This window comes from Nyctibius grandis, chromosome 3 (genome assembly GCF_013368605.1).
Source record: "Nyctibius grandis isolate bNycGra1 chromosome 3, bNycGra1.pri, whole genome shotgun sequence".
Taxonomy (NCBI): Eukaryota; Metazoa; Chordata; class Aves; order Nyctibiiformes; family Nyctibiidae; genus Nyctibius; species Nyctibius grandis.
Genome location: NC_090660.1, coordinates 14,383,874 through 14,403,150, shown reverse-complemented (window position 1 = coordinate 14,403,150; position 19,277 = coordinate 14,383,874). Strand labels below are relative to the sequence as shown.

The following is a 19,277-nucleotide window of genomic DNA, read 5'->3' as shown; positions in this document are numbered from 1 at the left end:
TTAAAAAAAGAAAAAAAACATTTTAGTTTTGGAAAGTATACGTTACGGGGTACAGAATGTGCTGTGTAACAAAGGGGTGCTCTGTGTTGCTATCCCTGTGTGTTATGAAATTACAGGTTGAGCATCTGAGATCATGATTATCCTTAAAAGCTTGAGGCTTTAAAATAAATCTGTTCACTTTAATTTGCTTTTTGTATTTTGCTGAGCATGTAATGTTTCTGTCCTTTCTCCACAACCCGGAAAACTAGAACTTTAACTTTAAAAAAAAAAATTGAGATTTTTGTGCAGTAATTTAACACCATCAAATTTTTACAGGGCTTGTGATAAAATCGTGATGGTTGACAACGCTACTGCCAGGAAATGAGTTTTAATCCCTGTAATTTCTACTCTTTATTTTCTCATGTCGTGGATCATTTTACTGCATTATCTTGCGAGGTGTAAAGTGCTTTGGTGTGCTACCTGGCACAGTGCTCCAAGCAGAGAGTGTGCTGGCATCTCCCACAAAGACAGCGTGGTTGGGCAGCCACGGGTGCATTGGGGGCTGTGTGGTAAGGGAGTTGGTGCTGTCCCCCTCGGGCTTGCCTGCGCAAGGAAATCTGCTAGTGCGTGGATGCAGTTACAGTGGTAAAATGCCATGTGGGACATAGCAACTCCGAAATTTCCAGAATGGTTTTTGTAAAATTGCCCGTGCAATTCAGGCCCTCTGTGAAGTTCCCTTTAAATCTGTCCTGGAGGAAAAGGACCACAACCAGGGTGCCGCGCAAGCAGGGCACTAGCACAGGAGATTTTCTGTATCTTCCTCGGCATGATTCATCCAGCCCCTCTCTGATCCCTGCCAAACCCGTCCTGCTGCAACACACACAGCTCTGGCTACATGTGAAGAGCAAGCTTGAGGGGGTGAAACGTTTGCTCGTTTCTCCCTTCAGAGATTTGCTTTAAACCTTTGCTTCGAGTTCTAGGGCCAAAGCTACCCTTGGCTGAGCTGCTGGCCATCAGGGCGAGGGACGGGGACGGGGACAGGCCCTTCCTCCCTCCCTCCCTGACAGCTGCAGGTGCCAATTGCCAGTGAGCAGCCTGGCCGCATGGTTTCGTGGCGTTTCTTCCTCTTGTTGTTACTGTTCCTTCTTGTTTCCATGATGCTGTGCGGAGGAACAACCGGACGGTTTGTCTCCTCTTGGTGTGGGTGCCTGGGCATCTGCACAGCCAGTTGGTACGGCACAGGAGCCCCTGTTCTTTCAGTGACACCAGGGGCTATTGATGGCAGGCTGGGGCTGTGCTGCTGCTGCACAGATGCTTGCTCTTGGCCCACCTTAAAAGGACAAGATATCCCGTGGTTTAGACTGGCCATATATTGTTGGGGATGTCAGCTCCGTCCGAGCCCAGCATCCCACTTCGCCCACCCCACATCCCTGCAGCCTCGGCTCTGTCAGAGCGAGGGGTGCTGTAATTAGGACTGTTTGGAGGGGAGGTTGCCTTTCTTCTTTGTTACTCAGAAATGTTTTCCATGTGGCTCTCCCAAGTGCAATCTGTCTAGCTCATCCCTCGGGCTCTTGGAGAAGTATCCCATTCCCTCAGCACAGTGCTTGCTTAGCCTTGTAGGTGATGGGACATCAACCTATAGCTTCCCCTCACTCTGGGTTTTAAGTTAACTGGGTTTGGCACGGGAAAGCATAAATGAAAAAAAAAAAACAAACCCACAGAGCTACATTTTAGATTGTTTCCTCATTTTGCGTCCCTTGTCCCCTCTCACTTGTCTGAGCCGGCGGCAGCAGCAGTAGACGAGGTTTTGTGTCCTGGGGCCGTGGTTCCGCGGGGTCGCTGAGGCTCCTCTCGGGCAGACGCACCTCCTCTTCCTTGGCCCGTTGGGCAGGGAGACGTGCGTGATGGAGGCGTCCACTGTCCTCGCTACGGTTTTGTCCTGCCGCTCCTCTCTTACCTTGTCCTCAGCTGTTTCGGGGGCCCTATGGGCAGCGACAGTTTTGGCAGGCAGTGTGACACGACTTGCCTGACCCATTCTCGCCTTTGTGAGACACCTCCATCCCGCCTGCCGAGGGAAGAGCCTTCAGGGCCCGCTCCCTCCAGTCCCTGGCTCTGCTCCGGGCTCCCACCCTCGCCCACACTGCGTCCCAAGGCTGTCCCCTTGCCCAGCGGGATGTGAGCCAGTCCTGGTCTGAGGGAGAGACACGGCGGCCTGACCGGGGAAGGCTGACTGGTGTGGGGAGAGCCCCCGGGCCATGTCCCAAGGAGGGCCACCCCGCTGCAGCCGGTGCCAGCCCGGGGGGGGACACGAAGGGACTTTCTCGGGTCGCCACTTCATCTGAGGCAAATAAACTGGAGTCAAAGCCAAGAAACACATCGACTTCCTGGAACTCTGCGAGCCGTCTGCACAGCTGTCCCCGCTCCCTGAACACATGCAAAGCAGAGCTTATAAGGACAGACAGTATTGCTTTTGTGTCCCTCCTCAGCCAGCGGGGAGGGCGCAGGGGAGGGGATGTGCCGGGGAAGGCCCAAGGCCCCTCTTGTCCCGTGTTCCCTCTGCATCACCATGGTTCCCGGTGACTAGGGGGAGCCGCGCCCCCTCCCCACCGGCCTCCTGATGGCTGCGTGGGCAGGCAAGGATGAGGATGGAGGGGTGTTTGCAGTTGTCTACATGGGAAGGAGTGGACGGATGTCTGCTTACAGCTGCTTGTTTTCTTCTGCTGTTGTCCTGACTTTATTTTTTCACGTGTGTCTAAAAGTGGTGCTCGTGGCCCCCAAGTTTGGTAAGCTGTCTTCAAATCTCAGTATCCTTTTTGCTTGAACAAGCTCTCGAAGCTGTCTGCAGTTTGGTGACAAAGGCTTCCTGGAGGGCCAGGTGCTCACCCACAAGCTGATACGAGCAGCGAGGATGAGGAACAGTTTGTAGATACTTCTTTGGTTGAGGGGGAGGAGGGCTAAGGCATTAGAAATCTCAAAATTCATCAGCAGCTGTTGAGCCTAAATGCAGCTGCAGGTTATTGCAGCTCTTGCGGTGCTGTGTGTTTTGTGTGGCGCTGCCGTCCCCGCAAATGGCAGTGCTGGTCAGGAGCTCTGAGTAGGCTCGGATCAAACCCTCTGAGGTGCCTACCAAGCATGCTGGCAGAGATCTGGGCTTTCCTGTTGGGAGCCTGGGGGCCGTCGGGTTTTGCTTTCACTCTCGGTGCTGAAGCAGCGTGTGCCTCGGTTCTCCTTTCTGTCCTAGCAAGACCACAGTCTCTTGTGTGAGGGCTGTTCCCACAGCACACAGCACTTGCGAAAGGAGCAAACATGGGTGCTCTGTTCAAGTTAGCAAACTGAGCGCAGGGCCAAGAAGATAGGTACGAATGCATTTTATGTTAAGGCTGCCTGGTGTCTCCATGCATTGCTGTGAACTAGTTGGACCATAGAGGTGAACTTCATTCAGGAAAGCCCTGCTTTGCCCTTCCAGATTCTCACTGTTGCATTAGTATAGATTCCTTGTTGTCAGTGTATTACATCAATGTAATACCAGAGTATCATGGTGATTCAGAGTTGTCGTTCACTTAAGGCATTAACTAAGTTCAGGTTCTGGTATGCTTTATGGAGAGATGCTTTTGGTCATCTAAGCCAAAGTCCTGAGGACCATTAGTGGTCCATAGGTCATCAGAAGGTGACTTTCAAAATGTACATAAAAACTAAATGCACACGTATATCCCATCATGCATGCAAGGGAATAAAACACAAGGAGTAAATGTGTTTGGATATTTAAAATTTAGCCTAACTGCTAGGTGTTGTAGCAGCAGTATACAAAATAATCTGGAAATACGGGGGTCATCTGATTCTTGTTTGTTGCTTCTTCCCCTGCCCTGCCCTCAAAACAGAAGGTGGTCCCTAGCTCAGCTTGAAGGCATGGCCTCAAGCATGTGCTTCACTTGTTTATTCTGTGTCTGGGTGTATCTATCTGTGTACATGTTAGGTAAGAATAGGCATAGGGATGTGGATTTGTAGAGTTATTTTAGGAAGCAAAGTATTATATGTGCTCTAACACAGGTAAAACAATTCTATTCCTAATAGCTCAGAGAGCTGATAGCAAGATGAGCAGTCTGTCTTTTACTCAGAGAGTACCTTCCAAGAGACATTGCTCCTTTTGGTTTTTGTCTTTGAGGGTTTGTTTTGTTTGGCTTTGTTTTTCCCTAGAGGAAAATACTAGTTACAGGTAGTTCAAAACCTTTAGGGTAACATTCTTAGTTTTTACCAAATGCTAGGTGAAAGAATGACCATCAGAGGTTCCTGTGCCACTGTCTTTCTTTTTATGCCTGTCTTCCTTTCCTCATAGGCTGCTCTGTACTGGTGCTCCAGCAGTGGTGACAGTGAGGTGATGCTGCCAGTATAATTCTCTACCGCTGGGGTACCGAGTCAGCACCACACTTCAGTAGCAAGGGCAGAGTTGGTATTAAAAAGGTCAGTTGGGAAAACTTTTTTCATTTGGTTTTCCTTTGCCTCAAGGCAATGGTTTTGAATAGTGTTAACCCTTTTTTCTTCCCACACAACGCCTTTTCACCCTCTTTCCTTCCTGCCAGCTTTGATGCAAACTCACGTTCAAGATATAGTGCAGGTGATTGTGCGCATCTCTTGGGGTGGGAGTAACAATTTGTGCTTGGGAATGTTGCCTTGTGCTCTGGGAGTAAAATCTGCTCCTCTGTGTAGAAACCTAGTAGGAGACCAGTGCATCAGACACGGTTTGGAGTGTGGTGTAGCAGTTCTTAGGTATTATAATCTCAAGGGTAAATGGTAAACTTCTGTTTATTCAAATGCGATATCCCTCTTTGAAGTTCTGTTCTCGTCTAAATTTGTATACTAGAAGGTCTGGCCTTCATTTAAATAATCCTTTGGTATTTTTTCTACCACTTAGAAAAAAAAAAACAGTGGGAAAACCTTGAATAAGCTAATAGCGTTGCTAAGATGGAAATGATGAAGAAGGGTCAGGATTCCTGTTTGGGCCTCATGGGAAAAAGTGGTTTGAAAAGCATGTGTGTGGGGGTGCACATTCCTAAACCTGTCATTTGTTTCCCCTGTTTCTCCTCCCTGCCCGTGTTCTGTACTACGTACTACAGCATGTTTAATGAAACCAATAAAAGTATTTGGCTGAGAGTGTTAATCTTTCCCTGGCCCAATTAGTGCATGGCTTCTACTTTAACGTTAATGTGGATTTTTTTCGGAAGGCAAAACAATGAGCAGCTTTGTGCTACACACCAGGTTTTCCCCCTCCTTGCCTGTATTGTGCGTTTCTTCCTATCTATTCCAAAGGGAGAGCTCATGTGCAAAGACAGTGGAGCAAAGTGGAGCAGAGACTTGTACGAGCTCCCAGGGGCCAGGACATGCTGCTCCGTGCTTGTGTAGCCGCCTCTCGACAGAAAGTCAAGTGATTGTGACTCTGAAGACTCATCATTTCTTCTCCTTTCTTCTTCCTTCCCCTGTGGCCCATGTTCTCCTTTTTGTTTCATCCATGATGCTCTTTACCAGAAGGAGAAGCAGCTGTAACTGTTGAGAGTGGTCTTAAAACAAGAAAATTAAATACAAATAAATACACGTAAGCGGAGGGGGGAAGTAACTGCTGATGGGCTCAGCTTTAACATACGGTGGAGTCACACTTTATCCCAAAGGAGGAAATAGGTCTAGCAAGTGTCTTCCTGTACAGACTGAATGGGAAGCAACAAGGTTTTTTTTTTTCTAGCTCTGCTTTCTCAGTGACTCTCGCATTAGCTGGTTATATGGGGCATCAGGGGTGGGCCTCTCACAGAAGCAGTAGCTAAAGGCCCCTCAGGTTTCTCTGTGGGATCAAAGTTACCCCAGTTTCACGGTTTCAGCAACATCAAGCGGAGGGGACACGTTCCCACAGAAGAGCCAGGTCTCTTGGTGTGGCCATGCAAAGAGGGCTGCTGCGTTGTTTTATTTGGTGGTTTTTTTTGCCCCCCTCACGTGTGTTAGTGCTCTCACTCTTTCACTCTCTGCTTTTCCTCCTTTTCACAGAGGATGACTGTGACACTGGGGGGTTTCTCTAAAGTAGAAGATTACTTGAATGCTTGTGACCACTTCCCTGTTTCCTAGAGGCTTTGGTCCGATGTTGAATGCAACCTGAGGCTGAACTGTTTGCCAGCCTGTTTCCTGTTTGTCCTCTTTCCTGGAGGTCTTTGTTTTCTTTTGGGGAGAGGGAGGAAGAAGGCTCCATCAGCAAGACACACGCAGGAGCGTTTGGTGTGAGCTGAGAAAGCTTGCAGTCCTGAAGGCAGAATGGCATAGGGCATCCATGCTGGTTGCTCCCTGTCTGGTTCCCTGAGTTTCATAGGTGCTGCGGAAAAAAAAAAACCACTTCCCCATCCTCAGTGATGCATTTATTTAAAGAAAAAAAAAGAAAAAATAAGCTGCAAGAGAAATCTCTCAGTATGTTCCTGCCTAAAGGCACTCTGCCATGGGTTTTCCCACAGGAAGGAGTGATTTGGCCCAGTATTCTTATTGTTTCTATATCCTATTGCAAATAGAAAGTTAGGCTTCTGAAATCAATGTATGTTGCTCATGCCGTTGTCTTTGTTTCAGAGGTGTATTTTTGCTTCATGCAAGAGATTGGAAAACACATATGTAAATAAAAGCGTGCAACAACAATACCTATTTTTGCAGAAATTAAGTTGCGCTCTTTCGACTGATTCCAAAATAGGAAATTTTTAATGTACGGAAAATGGTTTTAAAAACAAGATCTGTGACTATACATCTTTGCTGGCGTTAGCAGGAAGATATTTAGATTCGGAAATAAAATAGCTGTTGGTTCAGAGAAATTACGAAAGGCTGTAACAGCATAATACATAGTTTTCCTTCTGAAAGAAGAACAGAGAGCAAGCTGGCAGGTGTTTCAAAAGCAGGAGGTAGGTTTGTTAACGTGTGCGTGTATGCCTGCCTCTTCTCTTTGTGATGAGCATTTCACATTTCCCCTGTTGCTAAAAGCAGCAGTAGGAATTCTGACTCTAGTTCTCTGGGAAACTCCTCAGCAATCTTAAAGTTACCTTGGCCAACACAGGAGTCTTCACAGTTACACAACAGATTGACTTTTTCCAGGATGAAACAGCAGTGACAATGTCGTAGGTGTTGACTGAACAAGGAATGAATAGGTCTATTTTGGAAGGAAGACTTGTTTTGTTTTGTTGGGTTTTTTAAGGACTAAAGCACTTACTTGCATTGTTTTAACAGAAATCCCTCCAAATAATTTGAACTGGTCCAATTTAAACGGGTCCTTATTTTTGGTGATACTAAGCAGATACAGTACGCAACTTAGAAGATCTAGGCCAGTCTCGAAAATAACTCTCTTGTGCTTTTTCTGATCAAAATTAAGGCAGCTACCACATGGGGGGGTGAAGAAGTTGCTGTGTTGCTCTTGAATGAGGTGAACCTTTTTAAAAGATGAACAAAATAACAGCAAAGTTATGACAGTTAAAAGACAAAATAAAGAGAAACAGATAAACAGCTCCCATCCTTACTGAAGGAAATACAGAAGAATGGTTTAGTCTTTTTCTCTGTTTTTGAAGATGCAAACTGAAAATGGTGTTTGTTAAGGAGTTGGTGTTAGCCAGAGCCTTAGACACTGGGCTTAGTTGGGTCCTAGGTTTTGTCTCTAGACTGCACTGGCTTGCTATGTCGCATCATCTCTGTGCTGCTCCTAAGAAGGTCGGCAGTTAAACGTAGGAAACTTGAATCTGCTGCTTTTTCTGGCGTTGGGTGAAATGAGGAACTGCCTGGCACAAGTGGACGGAGCAGAAACCGGGCCCTTTCTTTTTCTGCCTCTTCTTGTGTGCTCTAAAACATCAGTAATTATGATACCATAGTCATTTATTGTTTGCAAATGCTGTACAAACAGCATTTGAAGATGTGTTATGTGACTGATTTGCATGTCATCCTTGAGAATATGCTTTTTAAAAGGAACAAGTCCTGTTGATTTAACCGCGGTTTGAGGCTGATGATCTCTGCTTTCTGAAAAAAGGAAAACCTGTATTAAATCTGCTGGATGCAATTTGAAAATCCGAGATGATGAAATGTCCACAGTGTGTTCATTTCCATAATGAAAGAACTGTTTTGCTTGTAAGGTTATAAAGGTGTATTTCTCCATTAAAAATGTATCAGTAGTATTCCATATTAGAAATAACCTTTTCCAGAGGCTGTCCCTGTGGGTGCCATGGGCAGAGAACTCCTCTCTTTCTCATGCATTGATCATTCCCTGTCACCTCTAAAAATGATGTTTAACTGCCCTGTCATTCTCCAGCCAGAACAGGCATCCTTCCTGAAACCCCAACGATAGCATGACAAGTTTGTGGTTTCAGAGGCAGGTATGGAGAAATTCTGTCAGCACATACAATGGTTGCTTATATCTTCAACTCATCTGAAAACCTTGGGCAGTGGGTGCAAGGAATGTGCCAAATGGTCCCAGAAACCTCAGTAGTCATTTCGCCACTGCTAGAAGGAAGAAAAAGAAAATTGACCATGAATTCATGTATTGGAGTAGATGTTGATCCTCCAAGAAGAGAAGGGCACAGGGGGATATATATGAAGTTGAATTACTTAAGTTCCTAGCTGCAAGTTCTTTAGCTGCAGAATATTCTTCTACCTTCTCAACGAAATGTCACGACCACCAGTGATATGCTGGCTTGCTCTCTCCTTCTCTTCCTCCTCTTTTTTTTTTTGCTGGCTGAATACTGAGGACCAAGCTGGTAAGGGTTTCCTCTCCTCATTTGCCCAGGTTTCGCCACTGGCAGAGGCAGCAGCAGCTCCCAGCCCAGTGCCCAGCTACTCGTGGGAGTGGGGGCTTGCCTGTGCTGGCACTATTTACGTGCTTCTGTCATCAGACCTGTGTGCCAGTGAGGGGAGCCCTCAAACTAAAGGGCCGTAGTCTTACTTTGCTAAAATGGCTTCCAGAAAAACTTACTCCCTTTCTCTTTTTCCCTTTTCCCTTACGTAGTGCTAGAGGGTGCTGCTGAAGAAGAGGCTGAAGAGCCAGACGCTACTATACATACTACACTAAGTGAGGAGACCAGCAACCAAGAAGAGAGCCACGGTCAATCAGGGGATAAAAATGAAGGTAACTAGTTTGACTAGCTCTGTGTGACTCTGTACATTCAGGTATTGATTAAGGCTTGTAGAAGCATTTCTTACCCATCCATACCCCTTATCTGTGTGAAGAGTATAAGATACATTGAGCAGAAACACGGGTGACTTCCCCATCCCTAACCTTTATCTGTCTGAAAAGCATAAAATAGGTTGAGCAGAAGCATGGGCATATAAATACTCGACTACCACTGCAGGCTTCCAAACTAAGATTTTCTTGGCTCCCAGTAACTTGGCACCACATTACTTAGCTTCAAAAAACCACCTGTTTATAATGCTCAAACTTATCTTCCAAAGACAGTATTATGCAGAGATCAAATGTTGACAGACAAACGTGTTTCTCCCTGTTCACCCTCACATCCTCTTGTGTTACAGTGACTTTCTCACACACATTAAGATTCTGTGCTCTCCAGCAGAGATGACAGAGCAATGGACTTGCAGAGTGTTCCTCTTTGTTTGGGAGACTTCTTTTGGGGGAAAGGAGTGTTTAGTTTGAAAGCATTTTTCTTTTCAAACTCGTGAAGAGGAAAGTGGAACACCTGTGTGTTTGACGTGTCTGTATGTTGAGAAACCAGAGATGAGATTTTAGGTGTGTTTTGAATTTGTTATCTGAGACAGGAGCATCCCTGCTACATACAGAATATGATGGAGAAGTCTGAATCTGAACAGCTTTAGCTGTGGCATTAGTCGTGGATGTAGCACATATGCTCCATGGATTAATATGGCTTGGTAGACCAAAAAGAAAAAAAATCTACATAGGTGCCAGCTGTGGCAGTAAAGAGGCATTTGGGGGGATTTGGGGTTTTGTTTTGATTTTTGCTAATTTACCTTGTTCCATATACAGAGCTGGCTTAAGCTATGCTAGAAGGAGAACCCAATAACCTACACTCTGTTACTAATGCCTTAATTGTGCAGTTCTGCTCAAAACACGTGCTTGCTTGAATGATTGTGCTTGCCAGAGCGTGCATTCATCAGTACTGCTCTACCAGTCCATGGTGATCACAAGGTACCATGAATAATATCATTTTACAGCAAGAGAGTTTAAGGTAAATCACTCTATAAGCCCCATGCTGAATTAAGGTTGAAAATGAAGATAATGTGAATGTCCTATGAGAAGAAATGTGTACTTTATGTGTTCCAATAGGAGGAACTTTTCCTGTTACAAGAACTCCAATTATTATGGGCTGTTGCCTGTGCTCCATGATGATCCAGCAGAGTGTGGCACGAGTTACGGGCAGCTGAAAATACTGTGGTATTTTTTTTTTTCAGATGACCTAGCAACTCCTATATGTGTTTTTGTTTGTAATTCCAGAGAAGCAGCTGGAAAGCTTAAACAGCTACGAGGTATCACCAAGTTCACCCAACAGTTTGGACGGAGCAGACTTGTCCTCCATTGACGCCATGATGTCAGCAGTGATGAATGTGGGGAAGCTTGCTGAAAACGGTGGGAACCCTCAAAACGTCAAATCCCCCTCAAAGTCTCCTGCACCAAATCGGATTGGCAGGAGGAACCAGGTGTGTAAACCCAAATGCAGGGAGGGCAAAGGGGAGACAAGCAGCTGCATGGGAAGTGATAAGACATAATTATGTTTCTTTGATTGTTTTGCCTTTTTTCTTTCAGCTGGTATTTCTTGCCTCTGCCATTGCTCCTCTATGTATGTTTTCTGGTGGCTCTCCAGGACATAACTTTAGAAAACTGGGAATGGAGGGGGTCCACTTGCTTGGATTCACATGTAAAACAATTGAGCATGAGCTCTGATGTCATGCAATGGTGAGCTGGTCTAGCAGATGCCACTAGCAGTGGCAAAGCCACTGAAGAATTGCTGCTTGTTCCCCACTGCATCCCTTCTCCAGGCTCTTGCATTCACCTAATCTGTTGGGGTACTAGTTCATTTCATGAAACTTGGAGAAAAGAAACAACTCAGAGAGGAGCAGAGTGGTGTGGCAGGGGGGTTGACTCAGCCATCGTGTGGGACCTCTCGTGAGGTGTGCAGCTGTCTCAAGGGAAGATCCAAGTGATTTAAAGTTAACGGTGGTGCTAGAGTGAAACATCCATCAGGACGCTCAGTTCACACGTATGTAGTGTAAGGTGCCTTTACTTCATTGTTAATAAAACTATGAAGAGCTATTGCAGAATGCTTTGTACAGATCTTGCAGAGTAAATGTATCTAGCTTTCATCAGTTTTTTTCCATTTACCAGTTGATGGCACCAGTTGATAGTAATATTGCTCTAAACAACTGAAAGGAGAGAGTCGTGTCAGTTAAAGCTGTGATTATATCCATGTTTTTGTCCTGCTGGGCCAAGCCTTACCAATGAAAGTGCTGCAGAACATCAAGAAATACCCCAAATCCCTGTGTCCATTTGACTTCAGAGCTCGTGGTGAAGCACAGAGTATTTGTAAATTAATCAAGATCTAAAAGGGACCAGAAAGGTTGAGAGGCATGACTCATGTGATGTTCCTATAGTAGTTTATTAATAGCTTGCCAAGTAGCTGCCCAGTTGACAGACTTATGACTTGTCTTGGATTTTTTTGCTTGAAAGGAGTTAAAAGCCATTAACTGTAAATGAACATTATTAAGTGAAGAGCCTGGGCAGTATATGGGCAGCTGTGTTTGTGGGATTGTATTGTCTAGCACCTGGCTTTAAGGTTTATTTGCAGTATTCCCACTTAGAGGCTGCCCCAGTTCCTTGATTTCATCATGTGAAGTGAGGCACTGGAGTTCAGAGTAGTCTCAGTGGCAGTGCTACTGCACAGCTGTCCGCCGGTACACCACGTGGTTTGGCTTCAGGGAAGTTTATTAGCGTTAGTGACCTTTATTCCACCTGATATGTCAATGGGCATCGAATCAAAGGAAGCTCGAGAGTAAATGTGACAGGATTAAGAGGGATTCTTACAGCATAAAAATAAACAAATACATTGAAAACATAGTAAATAGCCTATTTGTTTTCAGGCTGAAAGATTGTTATTGCCTGAGGGGCAAATGGCTACATTACTGAGAAAATAGAAGTGAGATGTGAAATATTAAGTGGGTATCAATCGGGTTAGCAACCTCTAATACAGCGAATTTCCACTTTCAGAGTAGCAGAATGAAAGCACTGAATTGTTTCAGTGTGTAGCAGCGCACAGCTCTCAGATCCTGGTCAGAATGTGCCCCTTATTATAATTTCAAGGATAATAACAGTTAGCTAATTTTCTGGGTCTGACTGCAGTTTCCCACGAGTTGGCAGCAAAACATTTTGCCCTGAACCTTTGTCCCACAGTCTATGGTTCTCTTTATAATGCTGACTTTATCTTGGCTCTAGTCTACCCATAGTCTAATAAACATGTTCTTACATCAACCTGCATCCATTTTGACTTCTCGTTTGATTTGCTCTTGAAGAAAGTAAAAAGTGTTTCTTTGAGCTGGAGAAAAACAAGTAGACCTAATACACAACTCCAAGAGCATTTGCTATCAGTTGAATGCAGAGCAGTCCTGCCAGGTTGACTTACTAAAGGGAGAGTAGCTAACAAATTAGCTGCTAATTTTATCTTTTAAGTTCAGGAAGTGTGTTTTCACCAGCCTGGCTCCGGTGGGGTACCTGAGTGCTATGTTTTACGTTTGTGAGTGGTGGTGCTTTTACAGGAGGGATGCTAATGTTTTTTTGGTCTGGATTGGGTCAGTCAACAGCATTCCTGTTGTAGCTACGCCGGATTTGCTTGAGCTATGTTACGGTATGCAGCATGTACCCTGTGTGACTACTGGAGAAAGTTTGGGTTTTAGTTAATAATAAACCCCAGATTCAATACTAATCAGCTCTGGCTGAGCTATTGTGTGTTTCTGATCTTTGCTTCAAGGTGAACCAGTAATTACTCTATCTTCTGTTAATTTGCTGATTCAAAGAGCAGGCAGTCTAGAAAGCAGGCTTTGAAACAATCAAGTGCATCATGTAGAACTGCAGCACTCAACTTGGGGGCGGGAGGGGAGGCAAAAAAAAAGTAGTAGGTTGATAATTTCACAGAAGTACCCTGCGGATTATACACCATCTAAACCATCGGCACATCTGCAGGGATTTTCCTCATGGCACAGTGTGTTTGTTCTCTGTCCTCAGCCAACTTTAACAAGGTTGCAGTATAATTGGAGGTGAGCATTACTCCACAGACAGGTTGCATATAGTAAAATAAAAGTTTTCTAAGTAGGATGAAATGAGCGTGTGCAAATTGTATGTTTGTGTATAAAAAGGGGGGGCACTGGGATAATGTGTTTTAGTTTTCTTGGGGTATTCAGACTTCATAATGGCAGCCTTGCTTGCTTGCTTCCTAATGTTTTGTGAGTAATAGTATGTTAGGCCTTGGCCCGTGTGCATGGCCTACAGTGATGAGCTTTAGGATGGAGTGCCCTGAAATACAGTTAGAAAAAGATGTACAAGAGAAACAGTAGGGAGGAGTGGGAGAACCTAATTGTTGCAGTCCTGCTACTCTTAGAAGCAAGGTCACAAATTCTGTTTACTGCAGGCAAAATGGGAAAGTATCTCTTCATCCAGTCCACAGGATTGGAAGTTAATAGAAATTAACTGAAGTTAATAGAAAATTGTCATGGCCCTATTTTTGAAAACACAGTGTTAAATTTTTAATAGAGGACTCTCCAGAATGGTTCCCCAAATCATGTAGGAGGGGATTTTGCTTTACTGAGACTTAAAAAAACGTTTCTCTGACAGTGTATCAGGACCTTTCCTCCTAACATGCCAGGGAATTTGTCACAGTGGCTTGGGTTAGTCATTCTCAGTGTTCTCCACAAATGCTTGGGTCTGACAATCTGGAAATGGTTGCTTCTGAGTTGATGACTTTTGGGATAGCGATGAGGGAAAAGAGCTGTATGGAGAGAGAAAATGCACATACACTCATACCCATCAACTCCATCCCAACTAAAGAGCTACTGAGGGTGGGTTTTCTTTTTTGCCTGTTTTCATGGTATTTAATATAGCCAGCAAAGAGGTTCAGCAGAACATGTCCTTTGGCATAAATACAATACTTTCCCATGGGTCACGCAGAGATGGTTTTGTACTTTTTTGTCACCAGAAGTGTAGGTAACAGGTGGATCTACCTAGCTGAAGATTTGCATCATTCTACAGAAAACTGAGGTTTAATCTTCAGTGTCAGACTATCTTCCTTTTAATATACAGGCAGTGGTGCAGAAGCCACGCCTGCCTTGTTAGTGAGGTGGTGAAAATACCATTTATGTCATGCAGTAGCCATTCTTGCGGACAATTCAGGAAAACGCCTTTGGTTCCTGCGAGAGTGCCATTTCATCCTTGGCTGAAAGAGTGGCGGCTTTGCTCAGTGTCTCAAGGGCATACTTAAATCAGGCTGAGCTTTCTGGTCGGCTTCATTGTTTGTACTCGTGGTTTGACCATGGTTACTCTTGATTCTCACCTGGGTGGAGAATAACTAGGTTCATAATGTGTTCTTTTTGTGTCACGTACACTCCTGCATTGTCACCTCTTTCTTGCTATGATCTCATCAGATCTTGCAAGCTTCAGAAGGGTTGGGCCTGGCCGGTATGCCTGGATGGGATGCTTCCAGGAGAAACACAGGACGCTAAGGGAAGTGGTGCTGGTGATTCAGTAAACGCCGCTCTTCCTCCTGAGTCAGCCGTGGAGCAGAACATACAGCCTTTGTAAAAGGGCACTGAGCCTAATGCCTTGCCATCGAGATGGGGTGGAAAACCTCAAGTCCCAACGACTTGTGCTTATTAAAGACCTTTTGGGAAGATTAGTGGCGTTTGCCGACATATTCTGGTGGTGTTCCAGTAATTACTTTCTGCTCACCGAAATTTGTCTTTGCAGTTTGAGCTGGTTGCAGTAATTGCCTTCACTTCCTGTCCTAAGCTGCTACTGCTGAGTATCCGTGTGCTGTTAAAACAGCTGCTGTACTTCTGTGGTAGTTGAAATGGCCCCTGTTTATAAATTCAGAAGTTTCTGAATCTGCCCTGAGGGATCTATCAAGATGATAAATCTATACGTGCAAGTTGTTCTGTTAGCAGTGGCCTTTTGTACTTAGGATGGATTATATTTTTTCCATCCTCGGCAGTAACACTTTTGAGTTCTTTTATATCGATGTTCATTCTGATTTTTTTGTTTTGCTTTGTTTTTTTTCCAGGAAACAAAAGAAGAGAAGTCTTCCTATACCTGTCCTCTGTGTGAAAAGATTTGCACTACACAGCACCAGCTAACTATGCACATTCGTCAGGTACGCAGAGTACCGGCTCTTGATTTCTTACTTTTATTAAGTGTCTGGTTTGCCAGTGTGTGTTTTGCAGTGGTGAAAAACAATTTCATGTGCAAACCAGAAATGCTTCATTATAATTCTGGTCAATTATTTTGCTTTTATTTTAGCCTTCCCCTTGTATTTTCTTTAAAAAAAAAATGCACAAACCCAACCCCAAGGTTGGTAGTTCCCTTCTTTCCCGAACACTCCCCCCCCCACCCCCCAGTGGCTCAAACAAGGATGCATGTCCTGTTCTGCATGGCTTAAGGTACCCCAAGGATCCAGAAAACCACTTCCATCATGAGGCATAAGTCCTGTTTTCTTATCCTGTTTGAGTACAGATCCCTTTACTGGTCATGCAAATTAAGAAGCAGGAAGACACAATTTTTAAATCATCTCAGTGTAGAAGAGCCTCTCAGACCTTCACAGGGAATAGCAATTTTGGGAGGCGGAATTAAAAATACAGTTTTTTAATGGGTGATGCACTTTTTTTTTTGTCAGCTACAGGCCTTTTCTTGCTCCTCTTGAAATATATGCATACTTTATAAGGAGGTTTGGCCTTTTCTGTCAGAAGGCTCTGCTTTGGATGCTAAGGTTGTGGTTCACCACTGTGAGTCCACTAGATACTTATTACTTCAGTTTTCCCTCCTGTACTGTAACTGTTACTTAATTTTTTTTCTTACTCTTCTGGGTTGGGATTTTTTTTGGTATGTGAAAAAATCTGTAAGTCTCTGAAGACAAGTAAGAAAGAGTGGTACATACAGCACGGTAGCTAATGGCCATATTTTGGCCCTGCAATGCATTCTTATGGCCATAGAAGCCTGCATGCACACTCGAAGCAGTTGACTTGTATTTTTTTACTACACAATCAGTTTGAAATTGGTATCTTCAAAGACTGTTTGTTTTTAAGTGGCTTCCTTCTGCCATGAAGTTCGTAATTACATCATCTTTCTGTTTCTCCCCTTACCACTCACCCAACCCCAAACCACTGCACAGCTTAAAGTATCCCAAGGTACCATTTGTCTGATGGGTTTTGCTGAGTCCTTTTCTAGCCTCTTCCGCTGCCCACCCAGCGGAAATGCTGCATGTGGCAGATGCTGCAGGCTGTATGAAACAGCTACTTGTGCTGGAGCATTAAGGAGTTAAAAATGAAGGGTGGGGGTGGAGTTGAGGGGGGAGGGATGGGGAGGAGAGGTATATACAGGGCACACCTTATATAAGGTATTGTGCTGAGTGGCTCTTTAAAGCTGCTTTTAAGGTGTTTATAGTTCTCACTAATATTTTACTGGCACTTCAGAAGGGACATTCAATGAAAAAAAATCATTGCTTTCTCTAGCATAACACTGACACTGGAGGGACAGACCATTCCTGCAGCATCTGTGGAAAGTCTCTGAGCTCAGCTAGCTCCCTTGATCGCCACATGCTGGTGCACTCAGGTGAAAGGCCTTATAAATGTTCAGTATGTGGACAGTCCTTCACCACCAATGGAAACATGCACAGGTGAGTGCTGATCGTGACCCAGGAGTTTGGAAAGGATTACAGGATAGGGGGCTGTTTTGTTTCCTTGGAAAGACTTTCAAGCTGACTAAAGACACTTGGGCAGAAAATGTGGACTGTCTGTCATCTACAAGTATGGCACGACACACATACAGACGCACACTACAGCTGTTAGGATGCTTAAGTTGTGGGAAGATGTCAGAATTGAGAAAGGTCTTCTAGCTCTCTTCACATAGTGTCAGGAGTTGTTACGGATATCCAGATGTATTGCTTTTTTGGTTTTATTAGTATTATTATTATTTTGACAAATGGGATGGATTTCTTCTCACAGGACAAAAATATATAGCAAAGCTGTAGAGGAGCTTCTAATTTGTAGCTTCAGAGTCATGGATGCTAGTGGTTGTATTGGAGAATCTCTGGTGGTGGTGTATGTTACATAGTTAGGTGTCCAGGTGCCATGGTGAAGATGCCTCTTCGGAATAATTGATCTTGTTTTTAAATACATACATCAGTACTTGCTTCTACTGTAGACAAGCTACTGCACTATAGATCCAGGAAATTCTCTATAACCCAAGGTGCCAAATATATTTCATGTTGTTTCCTTCATAGGGAATACATACAGTTGTCAACTGGGGAAACAAAATGTTAAATCACGTGGATGTTCCTTCCCCTCTCTCATCCCCCAAATCAGTATTCATTTATTTGCATGGGTGGAGCACCTCAGAGCTGATTAAGACTTTGTGAATTCCCACATAGCTTTAGTCCCCATATCAAAGAGTTTGCAACCTACAAAGAAACTGCAAGACAGGTGGGGGAAAGAAATACAGCTTGTAAGGAAAATGACAATAGTGGTGGTTACAGACTGGTTCTGTGTGGGAGGGAAGAGATCTTGTTCCCTTACTACCATTCATTTTCCAAGCGATGTGCTACAGGTGGAATGAAAGGGGTGATTTTGGTGACAATGAGAAAGATAACATAATGCTGCACAAAGGAAGCAATAGTTGCTTGCAGCTTTGCTTCTCTGTATCATATTGTCCAGGTTAAACAGTTACTTGAAAATGGAGGATAACCAGGAGGTAATGCAGTTATGTAATTCCACATTTATTTAACTTGATTGGAATTGGGGACAGTTGGAGAGAGAAATGTAAAGTGAGAAGGGAAGGACACAAAGATGTTCGAAGGAGATCCTGGCCTTGGGCATTGAATAAATCACACGTCTGACTCATCTGACCAGAGGTGTTGGGAGCCACATGTTTGCCAGACTGGGTCATTATTCTGTCTGCTGTGAGGAAGGCAGGGCAGCTGCTGAGTTGCAGCTGATGCTGCTGTCAGTATCCAAGGGAGAATCCCAGTGCCGGGACTCAGGGGTGGTTGAACACTTGTGTCCAGATCCTCAGCCCGGGCTACTTGTGGGGTTTGTTTGGCTTTTCCTAAGCATCTCCTTGTCCTCTCCCAGAAGAAGGAAAGGGAGGCTTCCCCTGAGACCTGACTCCGGGCGTATCAGGTGTTGATGTAGTCACCTTTGCTTATGGGGTTTTCCCCATATAGCATCTCTTACTCCACTTTAGTAGCAAATTTGCCAGAATTGCCAGGCTGAGTGACTTGCCCAAAACAAGGAAGTGCAGATCAGAACCTTCTGATGAGAAGATTGTTTGGTTTTAAATTTTTCTCTTAACGAGATGTTGCTTGAAGTTATCGGGATGGAGTGCTGAATTTATTGACCGCACTAAGAAGGACCTAAGTTCATGCAAGGAAAATCTTCCTGTTAAAAGTTATTTCCATCTGATAGGTTTCTGTCTGCTCTGTAAAACTTCTTGTGTAGGCCTACACTGCAGCAGCTCAGTGGGACGTTGCAGAAACCTGTTACTGAGCTTGGTGGCACTGCAACAAGTGACCCCAGACCTGTGACAGGCAAGATCCTGAGCACACTGAAACAGCCTGATTTTGCTAAAGGAGGGTTGTGGTTGGCAGGACTGTGCCACCAATTTTTTGCAGTGAATAACCTTTTCTTGTTGCTATAACAGACTACAATAGTGAACCCTGTTGCTGAAGTTGAAAGCATGAATGTGCAAAGTGAAATGAAATTTGTTATCTAGTGCTGTGACGCACTCATAAGGAAGATGTTAATTTTGCCCACCGGGTACCTCCTTCCAAAACAGGTATTTCTAGTCTAAGATGGTGTGAAATAAATTCTTTCATAGGCATCTCAAACTTAGCTGTAGCGTTAGGTCCAGTGGCCTGCCAGTGCTGTGGATGAATGCCTCTCACATCACATTCAACACTGCTTCTGTCTCAGGATCCCAGAGCAAGGACCCACTTGCCAGGTCCTGCTTTGTGTGCAACTCCTGCAGGCCTTGCTTGTGGTGGTGCTGTGTCTGTTCTGCACCAGCTGACCAGCTGGATGATGATACACAT

General features: G+C 44.6%; 1 protein-coding gene across 2 annotated transcripts in view; it reads left to right on the top strand.

Annotated features, from left to right (window-relative positions):
• Positions 1-19,277, top strand: part of RREB1 (ras responsive element binding protein 1) — a 125,478-nt gene that overhangs the window by 48,177 nt on the left and 58,024 nt on the right. For both annotated transcript variants that reach the window (XM_068396693.1, XM_068396694.1), the window contains exons 2-5: positions 8,975-9,094; positions 10,433-10,635; positions 15,258-15,347; positions 16,702-16,865. In XM_068396693.1, coding sequence (XP_068252794.1) covers positions 8,975-9,094; positions 10,433-10,635; positions 15,258-15,347; positions 16,702-16,865 — 577 coding nt within the window. The remainder of the gene's footprint in view (positions 1-8,974; positions 9,095-10,432; positions 10,636-15,257; positions 15,348-16,701; positions 16,866-19,277) is intronic.